The sequence below is a fragment of the Penicillium cosmopolitanum genome, assembly GCF_028827165.1.
Source record: "Penicillium cosmopolitanum strain IBT 29677 chromosome Unknown utg000004l:1.0-4361866.0:1.0-4365735.0, whole genome shotgun sequence".
In the NCBI taxonomy this organism is placed as follows: domain Eukaryota; kingdom Fungi; phylum Ascomycota; class Eurotiomycetes; order Eurotiales; family Aspergillaceae; genus Penicillium; species Penicillium cosmopolitanum.
The window spans coordinates 1,515,645-1,536,584 of record NW_026622674.1 but is presented as its reverse complement, the minus strand read 5'-3'; the positions used below and the strand labels follow the sequence as shown (position 1 = coordinate 1,536,584).

The window sequence follows — 20,940 nt, the reverse complement described above, 5'->3', positions numbered from 1 at the left end:
TTAATTCTCCGGGAGACCCTTGCAGGGATTGATTGGAATGTGGCATCGCCGCATCAGGTTAGCATCATGGAATGTTAATGTTGCACCCACGCTTTGACATAAGCGGCTCTGGGAAAATCTGTTCAATTCTGGGTATCGCACTTATGTACTACTTCATAGATATACTAAGGTATAAAACGTATTAACTATACAGTACTCCATTCTTCCTCATGGAAGGAGGAGTGGATCCCGAATCAAGCGATCCATATCTTCGGCCCGGATATGAATCGAGACATCAACCCCATCATCCGTCCAAGCACTTCGATCCGATGATTTCTTCAATCGATCCAAAGGCGGTGCATCTTTAATCAAGATATCCCCATCCAAATCCGGAATCACCCCCTCAGCAAACCGAATCGGAGTATTGAGTCCGAAATCCACATCGTAAATACCAACTCGCGCCCAACTAGTCACAATAAGGTGTCGAGACCCCAGAAATGCCTGCCAGATACGCTGAGGAGCCTTTTCAAATGCCACGCTATGAAGATGCGCGGCGATTGCGCCAGGTTGGCTCATTTGGCTAATCGTTTTGCGAATGCATTGCGCAATGCTTCTGGTTTTCTGTTCTTCGGGGATTTCTGCGGATGCTAGCTCCTTTCCACTCATCTCGATGTTGATGTTCATGCTGGGTGATCCGATGAAGTCGTCTCCGAAATGGAGGGCCGGTCGTGTGCCGTAGGTAAGATTACAATGGACTAAGCCGGTATCTTCCTGCTGCTTTCGAGCACGGGTGATACACGACCAAATGTGAGCCAGGACAGCATCGTGTCGGCTGATTCGCTCGGCTGTAGGATTTCCGGGGTCTCCATTAGAAATTTTGTTCCAGATGGTCTCGACCTGATCTCGAGTCAGATGGAGAGTATAATGCGAGACGGGGGCGGCGAAATCCCATTCTTTCCATGGCATCGTCTTGCCGATGAGTTCTAAATCTTGATCTCGGAATGGTTCTGGGATCTCTTGGGGCCAGGGACATTGAGCTGGTGCTGCCCACCAGTCATAGCGATGCAAAGGAAGACTTTTGATTCTCTCGAGTACTTCTGGATTAGCATTCTCTCCATTGATATCTCCTGTAGCCTTTGAGTCGAGTCGCTCTGGCTCGAAAACTGGTTGAAGGATGGGCTGAAGGCCACATGAGCCTCCCAAGTGCCAGCGACTGATCTTTGCCCAATCCTTGACAAAATAAGCAAGTGATTGTATATCGGCGAGAGGGTGCGCAATTTTAGCACCTAGTGCAAAACCACCGCAGGCCGTCTTTGTCAACTGAATTACAAACGCCGGTGGCAAAAGACCCGCCGCATCTTTTTTGACAGCTGCTATCGCACTAGTCAAACGACCCGAGGGGATAAGGCGGTCGAGTCGTACTTTTTGGCGATCAAAAAGCGGCTTCTCTTTCGTTCTTGATGCGGGACACAGTGTTTCAATAGTTGCGGTGGAAGTTGCGGTGATGAGCTCGACCCCAGGATCCTGGGGCGACCCATAGTGGGTATATAATCGGCCAAAGCGACGAGCATGCGGTGGAAACTGAAGGGTTTCTTTCTCCAGTCCAGCTGAATCGAGTGTCGTGATGCTTTTGAGGAGACCAGTCCACTGGGGATAGTCATTCAAAGTGACCTGGAGAGATCGGCGAAAGTGGTCGAACAGGTCGAATCCATCCTGTAGGGCCCCGTCAGGCCGTTCAAATAGCCAAATAGCAGTCGTCGAAGAAAAATCGGCGGTTGTTGCATCTAGCAGCGACAGAGGCACTGCCCTTTCTGTGGGATTGATGCTGGGAAAGAGTCGTTCGGACTGGATCACTGTGGTTTCGACCATGGTTCTCTAGTTCGGTAAAAATGTTTGTCCTCGTATCATAGTATAGAATAGAAACAATCGATGTGCTTTAAATACTACAGGCTTTAAATTGGCAATGTAACTTCCGAAGACCCCCTCTCTGGGAACCAAGCGAGTCACAGATAGCGGCGCTCTTGGTGACATCCCTAGGATTCTCGTTGGCGTGCCCGCTAATCCCAAACCAGAGCCCCGCGGGCAGTGTCAACAGAGGATTGGACCAGTGTCAACTAAAACGAAGCTAAAATTAAGGCGTGAGATTTGGTCACGGTGAGTCACTAAAACTCTTGCTGTGTTTTTATACATTCCGGTCCTTCGAACTACGATCAGTGCTGTCGCCCCGGGGCGTTTGCCATGGAGCAAGGAAGTCAAGATGATATCATAGTCGCCAGAGCAGCCACCCTCGATTAAGAAGCAAATCCAAAGTAACATTTCTGTTTTCTCTTATAATTTATCCCATATAAATTAAGCGACACCATTAACTTAGCTTTCGCGCCAATCTATATTATTTCTCGTCATGTCTTCCAATGGTCAGAACAACGGTACGTAACATTCCCTCGCCTTTCTTAAACGAAAGTCCATAAATAACCATACCCGTGGTATTTTCGTGATACTTTCAACCCTGTCCTCCTTTAATCCCGATTAACAATCTACTTCCTAATAGAAAGCTTTTTCGGCGGTCTCGGCGAGGCTGTCGGAAAGACAGCCAGCGGCGCTGCAAACACAGTGGGGAATACACTTAGTGGTCTAGGCGGCGCTACAGGGGGCGCAACTCAGGGTCTTGGACAAACCGTGGGCGGTGCTACTGAGGGACTTGGAAATGCGGCTAAGGGCCTAGGTCAGTCTGTTAACAAGGCTGTTGGTACCTATCCCGAAGCACAGCGCACAGGCGCGGGAGAAGGAAAAAAGACTGGGGATCAGTGAAGTATGAGAAAAAAGCTTCTTTCGACGACAATCATACTAAACATTGCTCTGGCTAGACTTGAGTATTACTCAAGGTTCAAAATCAAATGGCTTGATTTCGTTTCTGGGTTGTTTCGTATCTATTCTCGCAATGAGAGTTGGATTTTACCTTTGTCTTGCTTCCCTATCTGATCGCCAATAACCGGCTTAAGTAGCACTGCAAAAGTTCCTAACTGCCTATTGTCTACCATTAGTTACTGTCTTCTAATAGCAGACTATTACCTACCCAGGATAGAATATATTAGCTACTCTAATCCATCTCAGGTAGGTACTAGTTTACCATAGGCTAGAGAGGTCAACAAGGGACTAGAAAACTTTGCAGCACTATGGAGGTAAATTAAGTATATCCAAAGTTGTATGGAGATTACATACTAATTTGGATTCAGAAGGACATATGGTTCATTTGGCAAAAAGGGTGGTCCATTTAGCAGCCCCTCGGACCAAGATATACCAATTCTCCGGTGCACATTCATAATCTTCGTTAGTCGAGACATCACATTCTAAAGTGCTTGAAAAGTTCGATCCCTTAAAACAAACCTTCAATTAGGCCACTGTCCACACTAAAAGCTTGTAAGAAGAATAACTAATCATTGAAAAGCCTTGACCTCAAAGAATCTTCGACGATCTTATCGGATGATCCTCGGATCGACCTGCTCAATTCGAATAGCTTGTGTCTTGGCCTTCCCGAAACGAGCTGATCGCAACAACCGTCGTAGCTTCTGATTACTACATCCAGCGGTTCAGGCAGCACCAACTCTCAACTGGATAAATCAGCTCCCTGGTTATTTTCACAGCCTCTGCCACAATATGGTCTGATTTTCATTGCTGAAACGCCGCGGGGCGGCTGACATCCACACGTTTCTGATTGGCCGTTGATTTGAGCTATTCCGAGCTGTTCCACCGGGTTATGATAGATTAATCGACCTTTGTTTCTATGTAATATCGCTGGATAATATCACTGCATGTCAGATATTTAGGCGAAGATAATTGAAATGAATATGACTTTTCCGCGACAGCTTGATGTAAAGAACTGTTGAAAATGGCCGAGTGGCACAGCGAGGTCTTTTTTTTGACATGAGTGGGTCCCATAGCTTCATGTTTTTTTTTTCTTGCAAACTCCACGCTAGATAGATTTCTTTGAGATATTAATATAAGGTCCCCGCAGCTCTTAAAATTCTCCTTTCTCGTTCAGTCAAGAGTTACATACACATCATCACCATGGGTCACGACGAGGAACCTGGTATGGCTATAACTTTCAACATCATTCCTCTTCAGCATAACTCATTCTAACTTCTTCTGCCAGAGACTTACCGATACAACGAGACTCCGGTCTATACTGCCTCCAATGGCTGCCCTGTATATTCACCTTATTTGTCGAAGACATCTTGGGCCTACTAGCTAATTCGAAGATTGTATAGGTCATGGATCCCCAGGCGGCTCAACGTGTTGGAGCCAACGGTCCGCTACTCCTCCAGGATTTCCACCTGATTGATCTGCTAGCACACTTTGACCGTGAACGAATCCCAGAGCGTGTGGTTCATGCGAAGGGTGCCGGCGCCTACGGCGAGTTTGAAGTAACTGACGACATTAGCGATATTGTTAGTATTTTCATACGTTCTTATTCAAGTGGCCTGGCCAATGATTCTAATGCCATTATACAGACCATTGTCGACATGCTCAAGGGAGTTGGAAAGAAGACAAAGCTGTTGACCCGTTTCTCGACCGTTGGTGGTGAAAAAGGTTCCCCGGATAGTGCCCGCGACCCCCGAGGCTTTGCCATCAAGTTTTACACAGAAGAAGGCAACTGGGACTGGGTGTTCAACAACACTCCAGTCTTCTTCCTGCGTGACCCGGCCAAATTCCCCATCTTCATTCATACTCAGAAGCGAAACCCTCAGACCAACCTCAAGGATGCCACCATGTTCTGGGACTATCTCTCTACTCACCACGAGGCAGTCCACCAAGTGATGCACCTATTCAGTGATCGGGGTACCCCATACTCGTATCGCCACATGAATGGCTATTCTGGCCACACATATAAGTGGATCAAGCCCGACGGCACCTTCAACTATGTGCAAATTCACTGCAAAACCGATCAGGGCAATAAAACCTTCACCAACGAGGAAGCCACTAAACTCTCCGCCGAGAACCCTGACTGGCACACCCAGGACCTTTTCAACGCCATTGAGCGAGGCGAGAACCCATCCTGGACCTGCTACGTACAAGTCCTCAGCCCAGAACAGGCAGAGAAATTCCGCTGGAGCGTTTTCGATCTGACGAAGGTGTGGCCGCAGAGTGAGGTGCCGCTCCGTCGTTTCGGCCGCTTCACCCTAAACAAGAACCCGCAGAACTACTTCGCCGAGATTGAGCAGGCCGCATTCTCTCCCTCGCATATGGTTCCAGGTGCCGAGCCCTCCGCCGACCCTGTCCTACAATCGCGTCTATTCTCATACCCTGACACCCACCGCCATCGTCTGGGCGGGAACTATGAACAAATCCCTGTCAACTGTCCTCTCAAGTCATTCAACCCTAGCCATCGCGATGGGTATATGAACGTCCACGGAAACTACGGCGCCAACCCCAATTACCCATCCACGTTCCGTCCATTGGCCTACAAGCCTGTCAAGGCCAGCCAGGAACACGAGAAGTGGACAGGCGCCGTTCTTGCCGAACAAATCCCCGTTACCAGCGAAGACTACGTGCAGGCTAACGACCTCTGGCAGGTCCTTGGTCGTCAGCCTGGTCAACAGGAGAATTTTGTGAAGAACATCTCGGGCCACCTGTGCGGTGCCCATGAGCGTGTGCGCAAAGCCACTTACCAGATGTTTACCCTTGTGAACAAGGACCTCGGGGCTCGTATTGAGACTGCCACTGAATCTAATGTGACTCCCTCAGCTCGTCTGTAGAAGAATTCATGTTTCATGTTGTGTTTTGATTTGAAGATAAATATTTTGTCGAAATTAAATGTTCCAGTTGAGCCAATCATCGTGCGTCGAAATGCCACGAGGTGTTCCTGACGTTACCATAAGTTCTGGCGACGAAAGCTAAGCAACTGCCTAGTTCGTTTTAGTAGCGGCCGGGGCCGTCAGGTCCTTCTCGGCAATTGCTTGATTTCAATAATTGTTTCACCTGGTAATTCAAATGATGCTCTAGAACAGCTTCAGGTTTCAATTGATAAATATAGAGATATTTAGGCCTATACTACTTTAGATTTTTCAGAGAAAAATTATTTCTAACGTTTGATTAAGAATTTGCATCAATTGATATTAACAATTAATAGTACTCCTCGTATATTGTTGGGGTGATCTGGAGCATATTTCTTGCCGGAGCTAGCGTTTAGCTTCAAGTTGTAGCCGACATCCGACTTCCGACATTCTATTATACTTAATCAAGCCCCTCGTGGGCACTTTAGTTCATGCCATTGGAGATGATAGATAGTTATAGTTGCGTTTGCTTTGGGTCCGGAGTCCGGAGCATTCGGTGAACAACCAAGAAGGTTCAAGATCGAAATGAAGCTCGTTTGGATATTTATTCCGGGTAAATACGATGATGCCCACGTGGGCTAAGTAGCAGTATCTATCCATGTCCAGGTCAAGTTGAGAGTCAGATATTACTAGTAGTACCTTGATATAAAAAGGACGAAATTTCGTCTCATGCGTCAAATATTGAGATATACAAAAACTACTGATTTCGCCACATTATCAAAATGCACGCTAGCGCTCTTGTCGGCCTTTTGGCTTTCGCGGCTGCGGCGTCAGCCATTCCTTCCAACCCTCAACAAGCCCATTCGACTTCTTCAATCCATAATCTCAAGTCCAAGATTAAGAATGTCGTTGTTCTCTGCATGGAAAACCGCTCGCTTGACAACCTGCTTGGTGGTCAGACGATCAAGGGCCTAGAGAACCCCATCAACAATGGGCCTTTCTGCAACCCGTACAATGTGACTGAGCCTTCTCAAGGACATCATTGTACTGAGGCCAGAGATTATGACTCTGTTACCGATGACCCCAGTCATGCAGTCACTGGTAATACCATGGAGTTCTATAGTAACTGGACCCCGGACAATGATTTGATTGCGGAGGGAAAGTTACTCCCCAACAACAAGGGTTTCATCCACGAACAGATTCATAACTATGGCTCTTCTGCCAACAAATCAGTTTTGGCTCACCAGGTCATGAATTACTACACCGAGGATCAAGTTCCTGTTATGACCTCCCTGGTCAAGAATTATCTGACTTTCAACCACTGGCACTCCGATATTGCAGGCGTAAGTCAAACCCACAACAACAAAAAAGTCCGTCTTGTACCTGGACACAAATTGACCCGGCTTTTTTCATAGCCTACCTGCCCCAATCGGTTTGCCCTTGTTGCCGGTACGTCTGGTGGCCATGGAAAGAACGACGATAGCTTCGGAACCTATGCCTTCGACCAGCGCTCGATTTTCCAGCAGTTAGGAGAGACCAACCACACTTGGCTCAACTACTGGGATACGGCTGGTGGTACCGGCCCCGAAGCCGAGTGGTTCTCCTGGACCAAATCCAGCAACAACAGCGACAAGGTTGTGCCAATCACCCAATTCTACACCGATGCTGCCAAGGGAGCATTGCCTGAGTTTTCCTACCTGAACCCTTCGTGCTGTGGCGTTGGAACTACTTCTATGCACGACAGTGGTTTGATTTCAGATGGCGAGGCATTCATCAAAAAGGTCTATGAATCTCTTCGTTCCGGCCCCCAGTGGAAGGAGACTCTTTTCATTCTCACCTTCGACGAGACTGGTGGATTCCACGATCATGTCCCTCCTCCTCTTGCAACCCGCCCCGATGATCTGACCTACACTGAGAAGGCTGCAAATGGAGAAGAGTATACTTATGAATTTAACCGTCTGGGAGGCCGTATTCCGACTCTTCTTATCTCTCCCTGGGTTGGCCAGGGATTTGTTGAGCAGAAGGGTACGAGCAACGAGGGTAAGACTGTCTCATACTCGGCTAGCTCGCTTCTGCGTACCCTTGGTTACCTTTGGGACTTTGAGCCGTTTACCCCTCGTGTTGATGATGCTGCATCATTCGAGCATTTGATCCAGAGCAGCGCTCGCAAGAACACCCCTGCCACACTTCCTAGCCCTGCTGCATTCTAGGAGTAATTCCTAATGATGTTACAGCGTAACGGTTTACACTCATGCCTCTGGATTCTCTTGGGCATTTATAACCTTGGAGCTTGAGGGTATATACGGTTCTGTTTTTTTGAATCTATAGAGAGATGGATACTACAAACATTACGGGCGAGATTCATTCCCCAGATTCTGTCGCAGAACTTGAAGTTTGAAGAAATAAAAAAATAGTATGACATCAACACAAAAATAAAGCCTTTCAAGTTTGATCGAGTTCATTCAATTCACGTTAGAAATAGTACTAATATATACTCTCGAAGGAGATCGTCACGTTCTCATTGAATAGAAGAAGGCTGTGCTTCGCAATATTCTTCATATGAATGGAAATCAAAATAGGCGAAGTACCTGCAATCATGTTTTTGAGAGCGAATAATGACTGACTAGGTAGGATCTAAGTAGAGGCAATTCAAGTGACACCCGCAAGAGCGCTCGATCCATGCACGAGCCATCTAAATAAGGCACGTGAGCAACACGGGCCATTACTAGGCCTACGAGCGCTGTGACTGATGCTGTAAAGCTGGTGGGAAGTAGGGATGTATGAACGGGTAGAGGTTTTTGAAGGCGAGCACCGCGATATAAAAGGCAATTGACTTGAGGAGGATACCGATAGACTGCTGGAGCTCGTCGTTCATGATGCCGAAAGGGAAATTCTCATTTAATTTTTTATCTTATTTTAGCCTTTAGGCTGACCTGAGATTTACCACGAATTTGAATAGAAGTGAGTCCAGCAGTTGTCGCAAACTGTCAACATGGAAGTCGGTTATGTAAGGTTCCCGTGACGTTGCCTTTGGTACACGTGGATACGTGGAGCTGCTCGTCACGGTCCACTCGCGACGACAGCTTGACAGCTTCCGCAGCGTTACAATATTCTGGCCGTGTGGGTGAGTCTAATCACGAGCAGCTGATTTCTGCGAAATTGTTAAAGATTTGCATGGTTTGGCGGGGTTTCTTTGTCTTTCTGCCTACAGCTAGTCTCAACTTGCGGAGCTCGGACTCGGACGTTGATCTGCGTGAGCCTATCAGCTGGACCTGGCGGAGTCACTTACGATTTAGTGCCTCGTAGGCCCAGCTTGCTCATGTCTGGCCCCTCTGGCGATGGCCCTGGCCAACACTTGACTTCGACGCGCTCGTTCACCAGAATGGAGAATACAGTCACCCACCCTTCCGGATCGAACCCAGCGACCGACTCAACAAACGTCACAGCCCAGCCGTTAACGTCAGCGATCGATATCGAGGGGCAAGCAAAAGGCCCCGATGTGTTCGAGCGACGAGGCTCTGCTGAGTCGAGTGGCGAGGGGGATGGGCAGGGAGATGAAGGCTTTGTGCTCTCGCGAAGCTTGAAAGATCCTTCCGAAGAGCTTCCCATTGAACTGGTTAGCTTAACGGACCGGTACGTTCGCAGACTATCTATCTATCCTTCACTAAATGCGCATGCGTGATAGCTAACCCCAATAGATTCATCAACTCTCTTAGTGCCAAAGTCCATAACTCGCCTCCCACAATCGACAAAATATCCTCACTATTCCAAGTCTTTTACAGCCGTTCGGAGTCACACATCGCTACCCATATCTCAGCGCTTGCATCTCGCATCAACCGTGATCCAACACCCCAAGTACAGTCGAAGCCGCGAGGAGGTGCATTCTTGAAGCTTGGGAGTAAACTGTCTCAAGAAGATGTTCGAGGTGGGTCTGGTCGGCAAATGTTGACTGCGGAAGAGGTTGCGGAGAGACGAAAAGCACGCAAAGCCCTGGAGCTGAAACGAGCTGCACTTGAAGAAGCTGCCGAACGTAGAGTGTGTGAACTTGTTTATGATAAAGTCTGGAGGCACAAAACTACCTTGGATGATGTCAGGGATGAGAAGTTGCGTTCAAAAACCGCGGCTTTGCTCTTAGTGGGTATCGATTTGAAAGATCTCGGTATCGACCTTGATATGTCGACGATTTCCGATGAGAAACAGCAAGAAGCAAATGACTGCCTCGCTCAAGCTCGAGAATGTCTTGCAAATATGAATGACCAGCACTATCCTCTCGGCAAATTACAACAACTCGCAGCTGCCCACAAAGCTATTGTTGATGCTTTAACAAAGCTGCTCCCGTCTACTTCATCGGCAGATGAAATTCTGCCCATTTTGATCTACACACTTGTTACATGCCCGCCCGAAGGAATAAATATTATCAGCAACCTCCTTTTCATTCAGCGTTTTAGATCTTCCACTAAGATCGATGGCGAAACTGCCTATTGCTTGACTAATCTTGAAGCCGCGATCAGCTTTCTGGAAGATGTTGAACTGTCAAGTCTACGCGCAGATGAACCACAAGAAGGACCACCCAAGACACCCAGTATATCTACAACTCCTTCTTCAGAGCGAGTTGATCCTCTTCGACCAACAAAAGAAGCAACAACTTCTTCCGTCACCACAGTATCTGCGTCGCCTGAGATCGCGAAACCGGAAGTCAAAGAGTCAGCTTCTACTCTACCTCGACCTCGCCCTTCTGTAACGCCGCAACAGCGTCGACTGAGTAATCTCTTCCAGCCTCCCACCAAGGTCCTTGAAGCAGCCAACGACGCTGTTCGAAACACGGCCGACCAAAGTCTAAAAAATATTAGCGCGTCTTTAGACAACAGTTTCAACTTCCTCTTCGGCCGTCTCAAAGAGCTCCAAACAAATCAAGGGTCCAGTTCACCGGGTACTGGAACCATGTTGCCAAAGACACTAGCCGATGCTCGACGATTTGTTGCCGAAACTGCCGCGAGCAAGAGTCTCACGCCGGAGGAGGTGGCCACAATCAATGCTCTTTCTAGCGAACAGAATTCACAGCTGCGTCCCACTGCTAGAGATGCAGAAACTGCTAGTGGTGGCCGAACACCTCGAGACCGCAGCACCGATAGTGCAAGGACTCAAGCGAGCAGCAAGAAATCTATTTATAACGAGAACGTCCAAACGCCATCGTCAGCGGCTAGTCCCAACCCCTTGGAATCAATGAGGAATTTTGGCAATACACTGAATCCCCTCAACCATATTCCTGGTATGATTAGGGGGGTTCGGTCGTGCTGGACCCGAGACTCCTACTGGCCGGTCAGTATCCCCTGCAGCATTGAACCGGGTCAAAACTTCCCCTGCTTCGGTGGAGGTAAATAATAGTGGCGCAAGCTCTCTCCATGTCTCGTCAGCGAGGGTGGAGCCTCCTATTCAACGATTTCTCGAAACTCAAAATGCAAGTGATCTCCGCCTTGGCGATGTTGCTCTTCTACTGGAGGATTACAAGCGACTTGCTGCTGCACTCTCCAAGGCCGGCTCAGCATCTTGATAATTCTATACACCAAGCGATCATCTTGTTTTCACATCCTTTTGGCGCGACTCTCTTGCATTTATGTGCCGTCGTGGTGTTTTAGGGGTTTGATGGTTTTTTACTGGGATCTTGTATGTGGATTTTAGATGGCATAGCTTGCGCAATTGGGCTGTGCGATTGTGCATATCATACATTCTTTATTAGATCAATATGTGTTTCGGATAATGACCACATCGTCATGGAACATGCTCTTCGCGTAAATGAAAAATATTAATAGTTACCAATGTAGGTTGAGAAGTGCTAGGGATAGGGTATTGAGTATGGCCGGAAATGAAATATCCCGATCCATGATCGGGATTTGGAACAATGGTCTCCATGGATATCGTAGGTGATGCATCTCGAAACAAAACAAAAAGACACGAGGATTGGGACAGAGAAGGAGGTGGGAGAAGGGCGAAGCTTACAAAGGGCAAGAAAAGAAGAAGGAAGTTCATCAGCTCATGAGCTTCGTCCGCGCAGAACCTCAACACCTCCGGATCTCATTTCGTTCAGTTTCATCGAGAGCTCTGAATCATGGCTTTCGATCTGCTCATGGCGGCGTAGAACCTCATTCTCGAACACTGCAGCCGTGCGTCGACGGGCCCGGCGCAACTGCTTCATCTCAGTGAGCAGGTGACTAAACCGATCAATGAGCTGGTCGCCACAATCCTCCCATTCATCGACAGACATACGAGACAGGTATGTTTCGCGATCTTGGTCTGACAGGCCCAGAAGCTGAGAAGCGGCGCCATTGGACGATTGCATACCAGCAAGAAGGGCAGGGTTAGGAGGCAGTGGTGGAGATTTCACTGGAGGAGGAGGCGTCGGGGTTGGAGCCTTTTCAAAAGGCTCTGCCTGTAGCTCGGTAAAGGATTTTTGATAGAGGACTTGCGGGGGATAGTCTCCTTCCAGTTGGCGTTTGTTGTTTGTGCGAATGACTGTGTTTCGTCGCTCACGCTGGGCAGTAGAGCGTGATAGAAAAGGGTCGCGCATCAAGTCACCGTCATCGTCATCGCGGTCCAAGTCGCTGATGTTGGTCATATCGAAGGGATGGACCGAATGCTCGCTAGCTCGGCTGCTGCCAATACGGATGGTTTCATCTAGATCATGAAGGCTCCCTTCTTCGCTATGGTCTGGTTCCTGGAAAGCCGTCATGCTGATAGTCCGTCCAGTTTCGGGAGGCGGCTCGGAACCATGACGGGTTGGCGAGATATCCAGACGATCAAAAAGTGATTGCTTCGGAGGGCTGAAGCGTGTTCTTGTCCTGGGCGTTCCGGTTCCTGACATGCTATGAGGCAAGATAATCTTCCTAGCTGAGGTAGGAGGAAGCATGTGGCCCAGTTTTCGTGCTGGTGCTTGAGTTTCAGGAGCAATGTTCTCACGGCCGGGTGATTGTGGCTGTAGTTGTGGCTCTACTGTCACCGTACCCATTGGCTTTGCCGACGTTTTTCTGCTTGCAGACCAAAAGTTTTCAAGGCGTTTGCTTAAAGGCTCTTCTGTTGAGCGGTGCTTATGCGACGCTTGCCACGGCAAAGGCTTGGTATTGGGCTCTTCGCTCTTCTCGTCATCGCCTCCAGTAGATGATGTTGCTTGGCTGGTCGTATCTCCAGCATCATCAGTATCGAATCCGGCTTTCTTCATAAGTTGATCACCGAGCCCAAGGCCTCCTCCATACCAGGAGTTCCGGTGCCCACGAGCTGGCCGAGGCAAGTAAGATGGCCGCGGCGAGGTTGTTGTCTCGCCAACAATTGCATTTGATACTGGCTGTGGTTGTTGCGGGCTGTCTTCATAGCCAAAAACACTGGTACCAGCAATGGTCGAATCATCCACGCCCTCGACATCGGTGTCAAACGGGTCTCTTTGCTCTCCATCCTGGGGATGCGTGTTCTCGGTAGTTGGCCTAACTTGGTCAGGGGGCGCATTCAATTGCTGGAAAGACCGCGGCACAGCACTGTTATTCGAATTCGGTGCATCCAAATATGAGGCTGGCAGCCCGACCTTGGCCTGTTCGGCCCGTAGTTTGCGCTGCAATGGGCCTAAGTCGGCGGGGGCACGAGGCTGCCCAGCTTCTCTGGAGTGGACATAATCGCCCACTCCCATGGCGAATCAAGTTACTGCGCCTGGGGAGTATTGGTTGAAATGAGGGAAGACAGATTGGGCTTCTGTAATCCCACTCCCACCTGGCGTCGAGGTGGTGAGGAATTCGTGTTTGTCAAGGCTGTCCGACGCGGTCATCTCGCGTGGTCACGTGCAACAGGGGTTCCTCGAGCAGCAGCAAAAGAAAGTCAAACAGTGCTTACAGTTTTGTGTATTCTACAGTAAATTAATGGTTTCTTCTTTTCGAGTATATGTTGGAGTCTTGGAGTATTTGATTATCTTATTATTATTATTCGAAATATTCATTGTTACTAGTACATATCATTTCGGAGGAGCGTTGACATCAAGCCACTCTAGTCCAACATCTGATATCAGCTAAGTCTATCTCATCATCGAGTCTGGCTTTCAATATAAAGGCGAGGGAGATGTTGGAGCTGATGGACTTTCAATATGGAGATGTTCCATATTGTACGAGACGCCCCGTCTGCGCTTCCTCGCCTTTTCCAGAAACTCTTCTGACTTGTGTATTTCGACTTTGCGCTGCTCCATGGCAAGCGTTTGTTCGCGTCTAACTTCAAAGGGTTCATCCGTTCCATCCGTATCCATTGCATCATAGCCATATTCATCCAGGAATTCGGGAGGGGGTTTCACCAGCGAAAGAGCAAGCAAATCGCCAATCCAGAGCGATACCATGCCTCGAAGCTCGAGAATTTCCGGGGAATCGGAGTATGGAGGCGATCCGAGGAGCGAGTCAATGCGAGTGGCAATTTGCTGAGCTTGTTCCAGTTCTTGTCCACGAACTTTTGCAACAAGTGCCTGTTTCCTGTTTGACTCGCGATTTTCCCCATATTCGTCTATTAAGTCCTCATCGGAAAGTTCATCGGACTCTTCGTCATCAATTCTATCCCTTTCAAACTGACTTTCCTCTTGCGCGACGTAGACCCATAAGCCAAACATGGCAGGGTAAAAGTGCAAGGCGGAGATTGAATGCGGATTAGTTTTCAGGTAAGGATGGTTCAGTATCAGCCGCTCATAGTACTCCTTTGCCTCTGCAAAGCCCTTGTGGGTAAATGGTAGAGGCGTTCGGCCACCGGTAGCTGCATCTGTAGGCGCAATGTGACCAATTGACGGGGCTGATTGCTGATCTCGCCGGAGCAGAATCTCAGCACCAATACCCCATCGAGTTTCCAGTCGTGCATCTGCCGGCTTTCCTCTGAATTGCTCTCGCATGATAAGCCCCCATGCCCTTCCAGCTCGAGTAAAGTCCCCTTGGAGCAGACATCGATGTAGGATCGTGGTCAATGCCGCTAAGTGCTGCAGTCGAAGGCTACCTGCATGCGCTGGTGATTGAGGAGGGTATAGAGGAGTCGACATCGTGGCTAGATCATGGGATAGCTGAGTCGGTAGTCTACCTCTACTGTATCCATCCTTCTTGGGTGGGGCATGGGGAAACGCCCTTGTGGTAATTCCTGATCAAAGGGTAGACCGGCGATTCGATATTGATGTGATTCATTTGGCGTGAGAACGAGGGGCGGTCCAGCAGGGACCGAGTCCCTCATGGATGTGGCATCTGTAGCATCTGTGGTATCTCCATCGACATCTTCGCCATCACTCCATGGATTTGTCTGCCTCCTGCGTTTGCGACGATCATATTGGGCAACTCGAGGACTTGTCGGCTGCAGCCAGCGGGGCAGTGGCAAGGCAAAAGACGAAGCCGACACGGCAGGCGCCATATACTCAGAAGGAGGCGAGTTCCATCAAGCACCGCGAAATCCAAGAAATCCACAGAGATCGATTCGATTCGATTCGAGGTGGAGTGGCGAGGGTCCGATGTTGAAATGCGCAAACCAAAAAAGTTGCCGAGAAGCTAAAAAGCCCTCGAAGCAAACACAGCAAACACAACACTTATCGGCGATCGCGCTATCCTATCAACCCCATCCTTCCACGTTGGACTGGACTCTCTTCCCCTTACCTCCTGTTTCGCCTTCTCCCCTCCTCCTTCTCCTCCTCTTCTCACCTCTTCCTCCTTTCACTCGGTGCTTGTTTGTTCGATCCACGTCCCCTGGGCGTCGTCACGGAATTCGCCGGAACCCCACCCTCTCTATCACCTTCACATCGGTGGGTTATCTTGAATACGTGAGGGCGTGGGTTTGTCAGACAAGTCGACCTTACCGGTCGCAATATTTCGTGTTGGACAGTCAACCTGTCTCACATAGCACATATCACATATCTGGTGTCCATTGAAGTTCACCTTTTACCGCCTCGCCGATTCCTTGTTGCTTTGTTTCAACGCTCTTTGATCCCTCGGTTATTATCGTTCGCTCCGCCTAGTCCGACTCCGACCTGCCTGCCGAGCGTCTCCGAATCATATATTTCGTCAACTACGCCCGGGAAACGCGAAATAAATTCCCCACCAGACCGGAATAACTCAACGGTGAAGGGATACACTTCTGACAGACACGCGACGATCATCATAAGTTGCTCAAGAATACCTATGGCAGTCGACAGTCTTTGACATTGCACATACTCTACTGTCATCAGCGACCTGCTACTATGGGACAGTCTTCTTCTACGGCTCGAGATCCCCCTGATATCGTCTACCCGGATTACTTGACACCTCACTCGGTACAGCGCGAACATAGTGCGAGGAATGAAGATATGAACAATCGACAACCAGTTGAGCAGAACGGGCAGGCCGGATCCTTGAATGGAGCGGGGATGTCTCGCTCAAATGGGCAAGAAACAGGCTTGGATGAAGCGAACGAATCTACGGAGACCTGGCAACAACCTACTCTTTATTCCGGAGGAAGTCCACATCAGATGCGGAGTATCGAGGAAGAAGGAAATGCCGAACTTCAAGATGCCGATGAACGGGCTTACCGTTCCGCGGCTATTGCTCGGATGGTAAGAAGACAATCTACCATGTCCAGACTGGGATCTAGATTACTGCCCAACTCGGTTATTCGTGGGCTTCTAAATAGCCAAGAAGAGACGCCTGCAGAAGGTCTTGCACACCGCCATGGACTAGTGTCGAGAACACCCCCGAGGTCCGAAACTGGCCACAGCAGTGGTCGTTTTAGCCCCTTTAGTGCGCTGGGATCAAGAGGAGTGACTCGTCGGAGGTCTACTAGAGGGCCTTACTTCATTCCCTCGCGCGAGGACTCATCGGGCACCTCTGATGGCCCCAATAACGAGCGGCGACTCCCTGAGCCCAATCGGGCTTCTTGGCGACGAAGCGCACGTCTCAATCGCGTGCGCCATTCGATATCGACACCAATATCTCACATGTTTGGCCAGCCACACTCTGAGTTATCTCCACCTCATGAATACCCGCCGCATCTGTCAGGAAGTCATCATCTTAATGAACCATTACCGCATGAAATGGACACCCGCTTAGACTGGAGAGAATCAATTGGGGAACCGTCACCCGATATGGGTGGAATGGAGCCACCGTCTCTGACTGCAGGCCTGCCCGGTTCCGATCAGCCGAACCCTGGCATCATGGGAGTGCGTCGACTCCCTAGCCTCATCCGTGCACGGCCACCCAGAACCTTGCGACAACAAGAGCAGACCCCTCTTTCTAGAGTCCTACAAATCGCGGCAGCTGCCATTGCTGCTCAACTTTCTGGTACTACAGGCCCTGCTATGCCGAACATACAGGCATTAGGCAATGACGGACTTGACGGCTCGCTTGAAAACTTCATACAGAGCTTACAGCATGCTACCTCCCCCCAAGAACAACCTTCTTCGGTTGGCGGAGAAGGACCTAGTCACCCTCCAAATGATCGACCAACACCTCCGGTCAATTTCTTGCGAGTCTTCCGATTTGCCAATTCAGATTCCCCCAACGGCTCCAATCCTCTTGGGTCAAACCCAGAGAACTCGGATAATCGCAGGTCTCCGAACGATGGGGTAAATACTGACGAACCACCAGAAGGAGCCGAGGGACGAACTGTCACGCTGGTTGTAGTTGGTGTTCGATCTGTTCCGTCTGGCAACGGTGCCAACAGTGATCAAGGGCCACCAGCCACCGGTGGTGCCGGTCTCGATGCTCTACTCGGGTTGCCGTTCCTTCCACGGCCTCAGGATGCACAAGGTGATCTAGGACAAGGTACAGAAGGCCACCCGAGAATGCCCGCTCCACGCCCTGGGAGCCTCGCCGGGGTCCCATCCCCTAGAGTCCCGGACTTCTTGCGCCAAGCAGGTCTTAATCCTTCACGCCGAATGTCTGATGCTGGACATCAACCTGCGACTCCAGTTTACCCTCCATCTGCGATGTCCGAAAGCCCTCCCGGGCCTCATCCCCCACCCTCCACCCCTGCCGAACAAGGCTTGTCTGCCGTCTCCTCTGGAACTTCAACCCCAAGCCGCAGACCTTCGTCTGCCTCTGCGTTGTCACCTGCGCTTCTACCTCATTTACATGAAGGGCAATCCATGCAGCCTCCCGCTGGACCGTCCGAAGACGCTGTTCCACTGAACGCCGCTCGCCAAAGACGACGAAGTGATTCCGAATTCGCCCGTCATCGAGCTCTTGGGTCCGGGTCCGTTCGTCGCAATGGCGTGGTTGAGCCTGACCAGCCTCCCCCCTAGCGGGGGTAGAAGTTGGCTCATCTATGTGGTCGGGACCAACCTATCCGAGAACCATCCAGCTCTGACCACGCCGAGCCTCTTCACTGATGTAGGTCTATAACCATTCTCCGTTTGAGTGAGGTTTTGTTAACATCGAAAATTTTAGAACCCTACATACGAGGACATGATTCTTCTGTCGTCTCTTTTGGGTCCCGCCAAGCCTCCCGTCGCAAGTCAAGACGATGTTAATTCTGCAGGTGGCCTTTTCCGTCTTGTCGAGTACAGTGGGTCTTTGGTCGCAGAGTCAGTGGATGGTGCAGGCGTCATTCAGATCTCCGATGGAGAACGCTGCTTAATCTGCTTGAGTGACTACGAAGTAGCCGAAGAGGTTCGTGAGCTGAACAAATGTAAACACGTCTTCCATAGAGACTGCATTGATCAGGTGAGCTCCTACATCTTCTATCCTCCTGGTGTTTGCCGTGGGCCTCAAGAGTGCTAACCAGACTGGCAGTGGCTGACTACGGGTCGAAATTCATGCCCTCTCTGTCGTGGCGAAGGTGTCCACGAAACCTCCAATAGCGAAGAACCAGCAACCTCCGAACCACCTCCTGCATTCCCAGGCACGGCCATCTAATGCGCCGTGTCTTCAACCCTCGCTGTCAAATCACCACATTGGCATTTGGGCTTTCACCTCTCTCCTCATTGAACTTTAGCATTCAGCGTCTGTTTAGAGCCTTTACGAGTTTTCTTCATGGATATCCCCCTCGGCATTCTGTCTTTGTTGCGCCGCTTTTGGGCGCTTTTCATACCTTTTTGCGTCTCCCATTTATTCTCTTGGCCAAGAGATGGCGCGTTTTTCTGTCCCTTCTCTTTGTTTGGAAAACAGCTATCTTTCCAAGTCTCGGTTGGCTTTTGTCTGGATTTTTCTTGGCCTGGTATTCTCATGGCTTCTTGTTGGCGCTGGTACTTGTCCGGGCATCAATCTTCATCTAGGACAACTCTGTTCCAGTGGAGGTTCAAGTTGCGAGAGTGAATATAGTGACTAAGAGGCCTGTACAATCATCAGCATAGTCTATCAAACCAAGTTGTACAGTTTATGTTCGAGTTCCCAGGCTATTCAAGTTATTCTACAAATAGTACCTGTACTTTTAGTATTCAAGATATCTCATACTACTACATACTACTCGTAGTAGATCGCTGCCCCGCTGCCCCTCGATCACGTAAGCGAAAATATTCCCCGGCGAAGCTCCAGCACCGACACCGGCTCAACTTTTTGTCCCTCAATTTGCGCCGTTTTCATTCTACGATCTCACCAATTGACACGATCACCGGGTTTCAATCTTCACAATCTACGGGGAAGCTTTGAAGGCAATCGCGGAACATCTTACAACCCCTCCGAACCGCGACGACGAGGCCGCGCGACCGACATCCCACCAAGCCACACGTACTCCGCTTCAAGAAACCTCCTACAAACCAATCGAATCCACACAATGTCTGCCCCGATCCGTGCCACAGTCCTGATTTCAGGCAATGGCTCCAACCTTCAAGCTGTGATCGACAAAGTCGCAGAGGGTCAGCTAAACACCACCCTCGTTCGCGTACTCTCGAATCGCAAGGACGCCTTCGGTCTCGAGCGTGCTAGAAAGGCCAACATCCCTACACTATACCACAATCTCGTCAAGTACAAGAAGCAGCACCCTGCGACGACGGAGGGCGTTCAGGCTGCGCGGGAGGAATACGATGCTGAGCTTGCGCGCCTGATTCTGGCTGACGGGCCGGAATTGGTTATCTGTCTCGGTTTCATGCATATTCTGTCCCCGCAGTTCCTGGGGCCGTTGGAGAAGGCGAATGTTCGCATTATCAATTTGCATCCTGCGCTGCCTGGTCAATTCAATGGAGTGGTAAGTAACACCTAAGCGAGTGTTTTTTTTTGGTGCCCCGCCAGAGTTAAGCGTGCTTTTTTTCTTTCTTTGGTGGTCTTGGTTTCTGACATTGATTCGTTTAGAATGCAATTGAGCGGGCCCATGCTGCATGGATGGAAGGAAAGATCGATAAGACTGGCGTCATGATTCACGATGTGATTTCCGAGGTGGATATGGGTAAGCCGATTCTGGTCAAGGAGATTCCTTTCCAAAAGGGCCGGGACGAGGACATCGATGCCTTTGCGACCCGTGTTCATGAAACAGAATGGGGCACTGTCATTGAGGGTGTCGGAATGGTGCTGAAGGAATTGCAAGGCCAGAAACAATGATTCGGTGAATGGACCCGCTGTTGGCAATGAAGGGTAGGGATTTGCCAATTATCGGGAGATTCTTTCCCAAGATGGAAGGATATCACCCAGCCATTGACGATTAATGACTATAAATATATCGAAAACTTACATTATGTACGGAATTAGAGAAAAGGGAATATCTTGAACAAATTTGAACTCACCTCCCTCCCGGGGGGTCCCAGGTAGCTTGTAGTAGTTACTAGTAGACATCTGAGCAATATACTCCGTATCTCCGTACCACTAGCTCCGTACCATCCATGGATGATGGTTATCGGTCTAAGCTTGGACCAAGAACAAAAAGACAACCTCGAGTACCATTGAGTGTCCTTGAGTGCCGGGCAATGCCGAGGATGGGGCCAAGAGAACGTATCCATAGTTCAAATTATTGCAAATGGGCCACAAATCAAAGGTCGCCCAGTCCAGAACTTTTAGAACCCCGAAGACAGAGAAATGAGAAAAAAAAAGAAAAAAAGAGAGAAAAAGAAAAAGAAGAAAAAAGTGTAATTTGGATCAAGGTTCCCACAATACTCCCGTCTGCATAGCGCGAGATGAACGGAGCGCCACGAAATCAACTCGAACGCTCCGGCGACACGCATTGAGATCGCTGGGAATTCCAGGACTTGCAGGACTGACAGGGATGTGAAATTGCACCCACCTCACCGGTCAAGGTCTCATCACAT

General features: G+C 49.5%; 9 protein-coding genes across 9 annotated transcripts; 6 read left to right on the top strand and 3 right to left on the bottom strand.

The window, feature by feature from the left end:
- Positions 1–207: 207 nt before the first annotated feature.
- Positions 208–1,848, bottom strand: N7509_001998 (transferase family protein; the record flags this gene model as incomplete). Its single annotated transcript, XM_056626635.1, has 1 exon — positions 208–1,848. The coding sequence occupies one exon, from the start codon at positions 1,846–1,848 to the stop codon at positions 208–210; it is 1,641 nt and encodes a 546-aa protein (XP_056492430.1).
- Positions 1,849–2,380: 532 nt separating this feature from the next.
- On the top strand, positions 2,381–2,787 carry N7509_001997 (uncharacterized protein; the record flags this gene model as incomplete). Its single annotated transcript, XM_056626634.1, has 2 exons — positions 2,381–2,405; positions 2,528–2,787. 2 exons carry the CDS (start codon positions 2,381–2,383, stop codon positions 2,785–2,787), a joined length of 285 nt encoding a protein of 94 aa, XP_056492429.1.
- Positions 2,788–4,044: 1,257 nt separating this feature from the next.
- fgaCat (catalase easC) lies at positions 4,045–5,732 on the top strand (the record flags this gene model as incomplete). Its single annotated transcript, XM_056626633.1, has 4 exons — positions 4,045–4,066; positions 4,130–4,182; positions 4,245–4,424; positions 4,488–5,732. The coding sequence occupies 4 exons, from the start codon at positions 4,045–4,047 to the stop codon at positions 5,730–5,732; spliced, it is 1,500 nt and encodes a 499-aa protein (XP_056492428.1).
- Positions 5,733–6,532: 800 nt separating this feature from the next.
- Positions 6,533–7,960, top strand: N7509_001995 (Phosphoesterase; the record flags this gene model as incomplete). Its single annotated transcript, XM_056626632.1, has 2 exons — positions 6,533–7,093; positions 7,166–7,960. The coding sequence occupies 2 exons, from the start codon at positions 6,533–6,535 to the stop codon at positions 7,958–7,960; spliced, it is 1,356 nt and encodes a 451-aa protein (XP_056492427.1).
- A 1,109-nt stretch (positions 7,961–9,069) lies between these two features.
- Positions 9,070–11,301, top strand: N7509_001994 (uncharacterized protein; the record flags this gene model as incomplete). Its single annotated transcript, XM_056626631.1, is given in 3 exon segments — positions 9,070–9,383; positions 9,449–11,019; positions 11,030–11,301. The coding sequence occupies 3 exon segments, from the start codon at positions 9,070–9,072 to the stop codon at positions 11,299–11,301; spliced, it is 2,157 nt and encodes a 718-aa protein (XP_056492426.1).
- Positions 11,302–11,781: 480 nt separating this feature from the next.
- N7509_001993 (uncharacterized protein) lies at positions 11,782–13,422 on the bottom strand (the record flags this gene model as incomplete). Its single annotated transcript, XM_056626630.1, has 1 exon — positions 11,782–13,422. One exon carries the CDS (start codon positions 13,420–13,422, stop codon positions 11,782–11,784), a length of 1,641 nt encoding a protein of 546 aa, XP_056492425.1.
- A 402-nt stretch (positions 13,423–13,824) lies between these two features.
- On the bottom strand, positions 13,825–14,793 carry N7509_001992 (uncharacterized protein; the record flags this gene model as incomplete). Its single annotated transcript, XM_056626629.1, has 1 exon — positions 13,825–14,793. One exon carries the CDS (start codon positions 14,791–14,793, stop codon positions 13,825–13,827), a length of 969 nt encoding a protein of 322 aa, XP_056492424.1.
- Positions 14,794–15,972: 1,179 nt separating this feature from the next.
- Positions 15,973–18,622, top strand: N7509_001991 (RING-H2 finger protein; the record flags this gene model as incomplete). The annotated part of the gene is made up of 4 exons (XM_056626628.1): positions 15,973–17,960; positions 18,010–18,097; positions 18,155–18,430; positions 18,500–18,622. The coding sequence occupies 4 exons, from the start codon at positions 15,973–15,975 to the stop codon at positions 18,620–18,622; spliced, it is 2,475 nt and encodes an 824-aa protein (XP_056492423.1).
- Positions 18,623–19,478: 856 nt separating this feature from the next.
- On the top strand, positions 19,479–20,239 carry N7509_001990 (phosphoribosylglycinamide formyltransferase; the record flags this gene model as incomplete). Its single annotated transcript, XM_056626627.1, has 2 exons — positions 19,479–19,889; positions 19,994–20,239. The coding sequence occupies 2 exons, from the start codon at positions 19,479–19,481 to the stop codon at positions 20,237–20,239; spliced, it is 657 nt and encodes a 218-aa protein (XP_056492422.1).
- Positions 20,240–20,940: the final 701 nt, after the last annotated feature.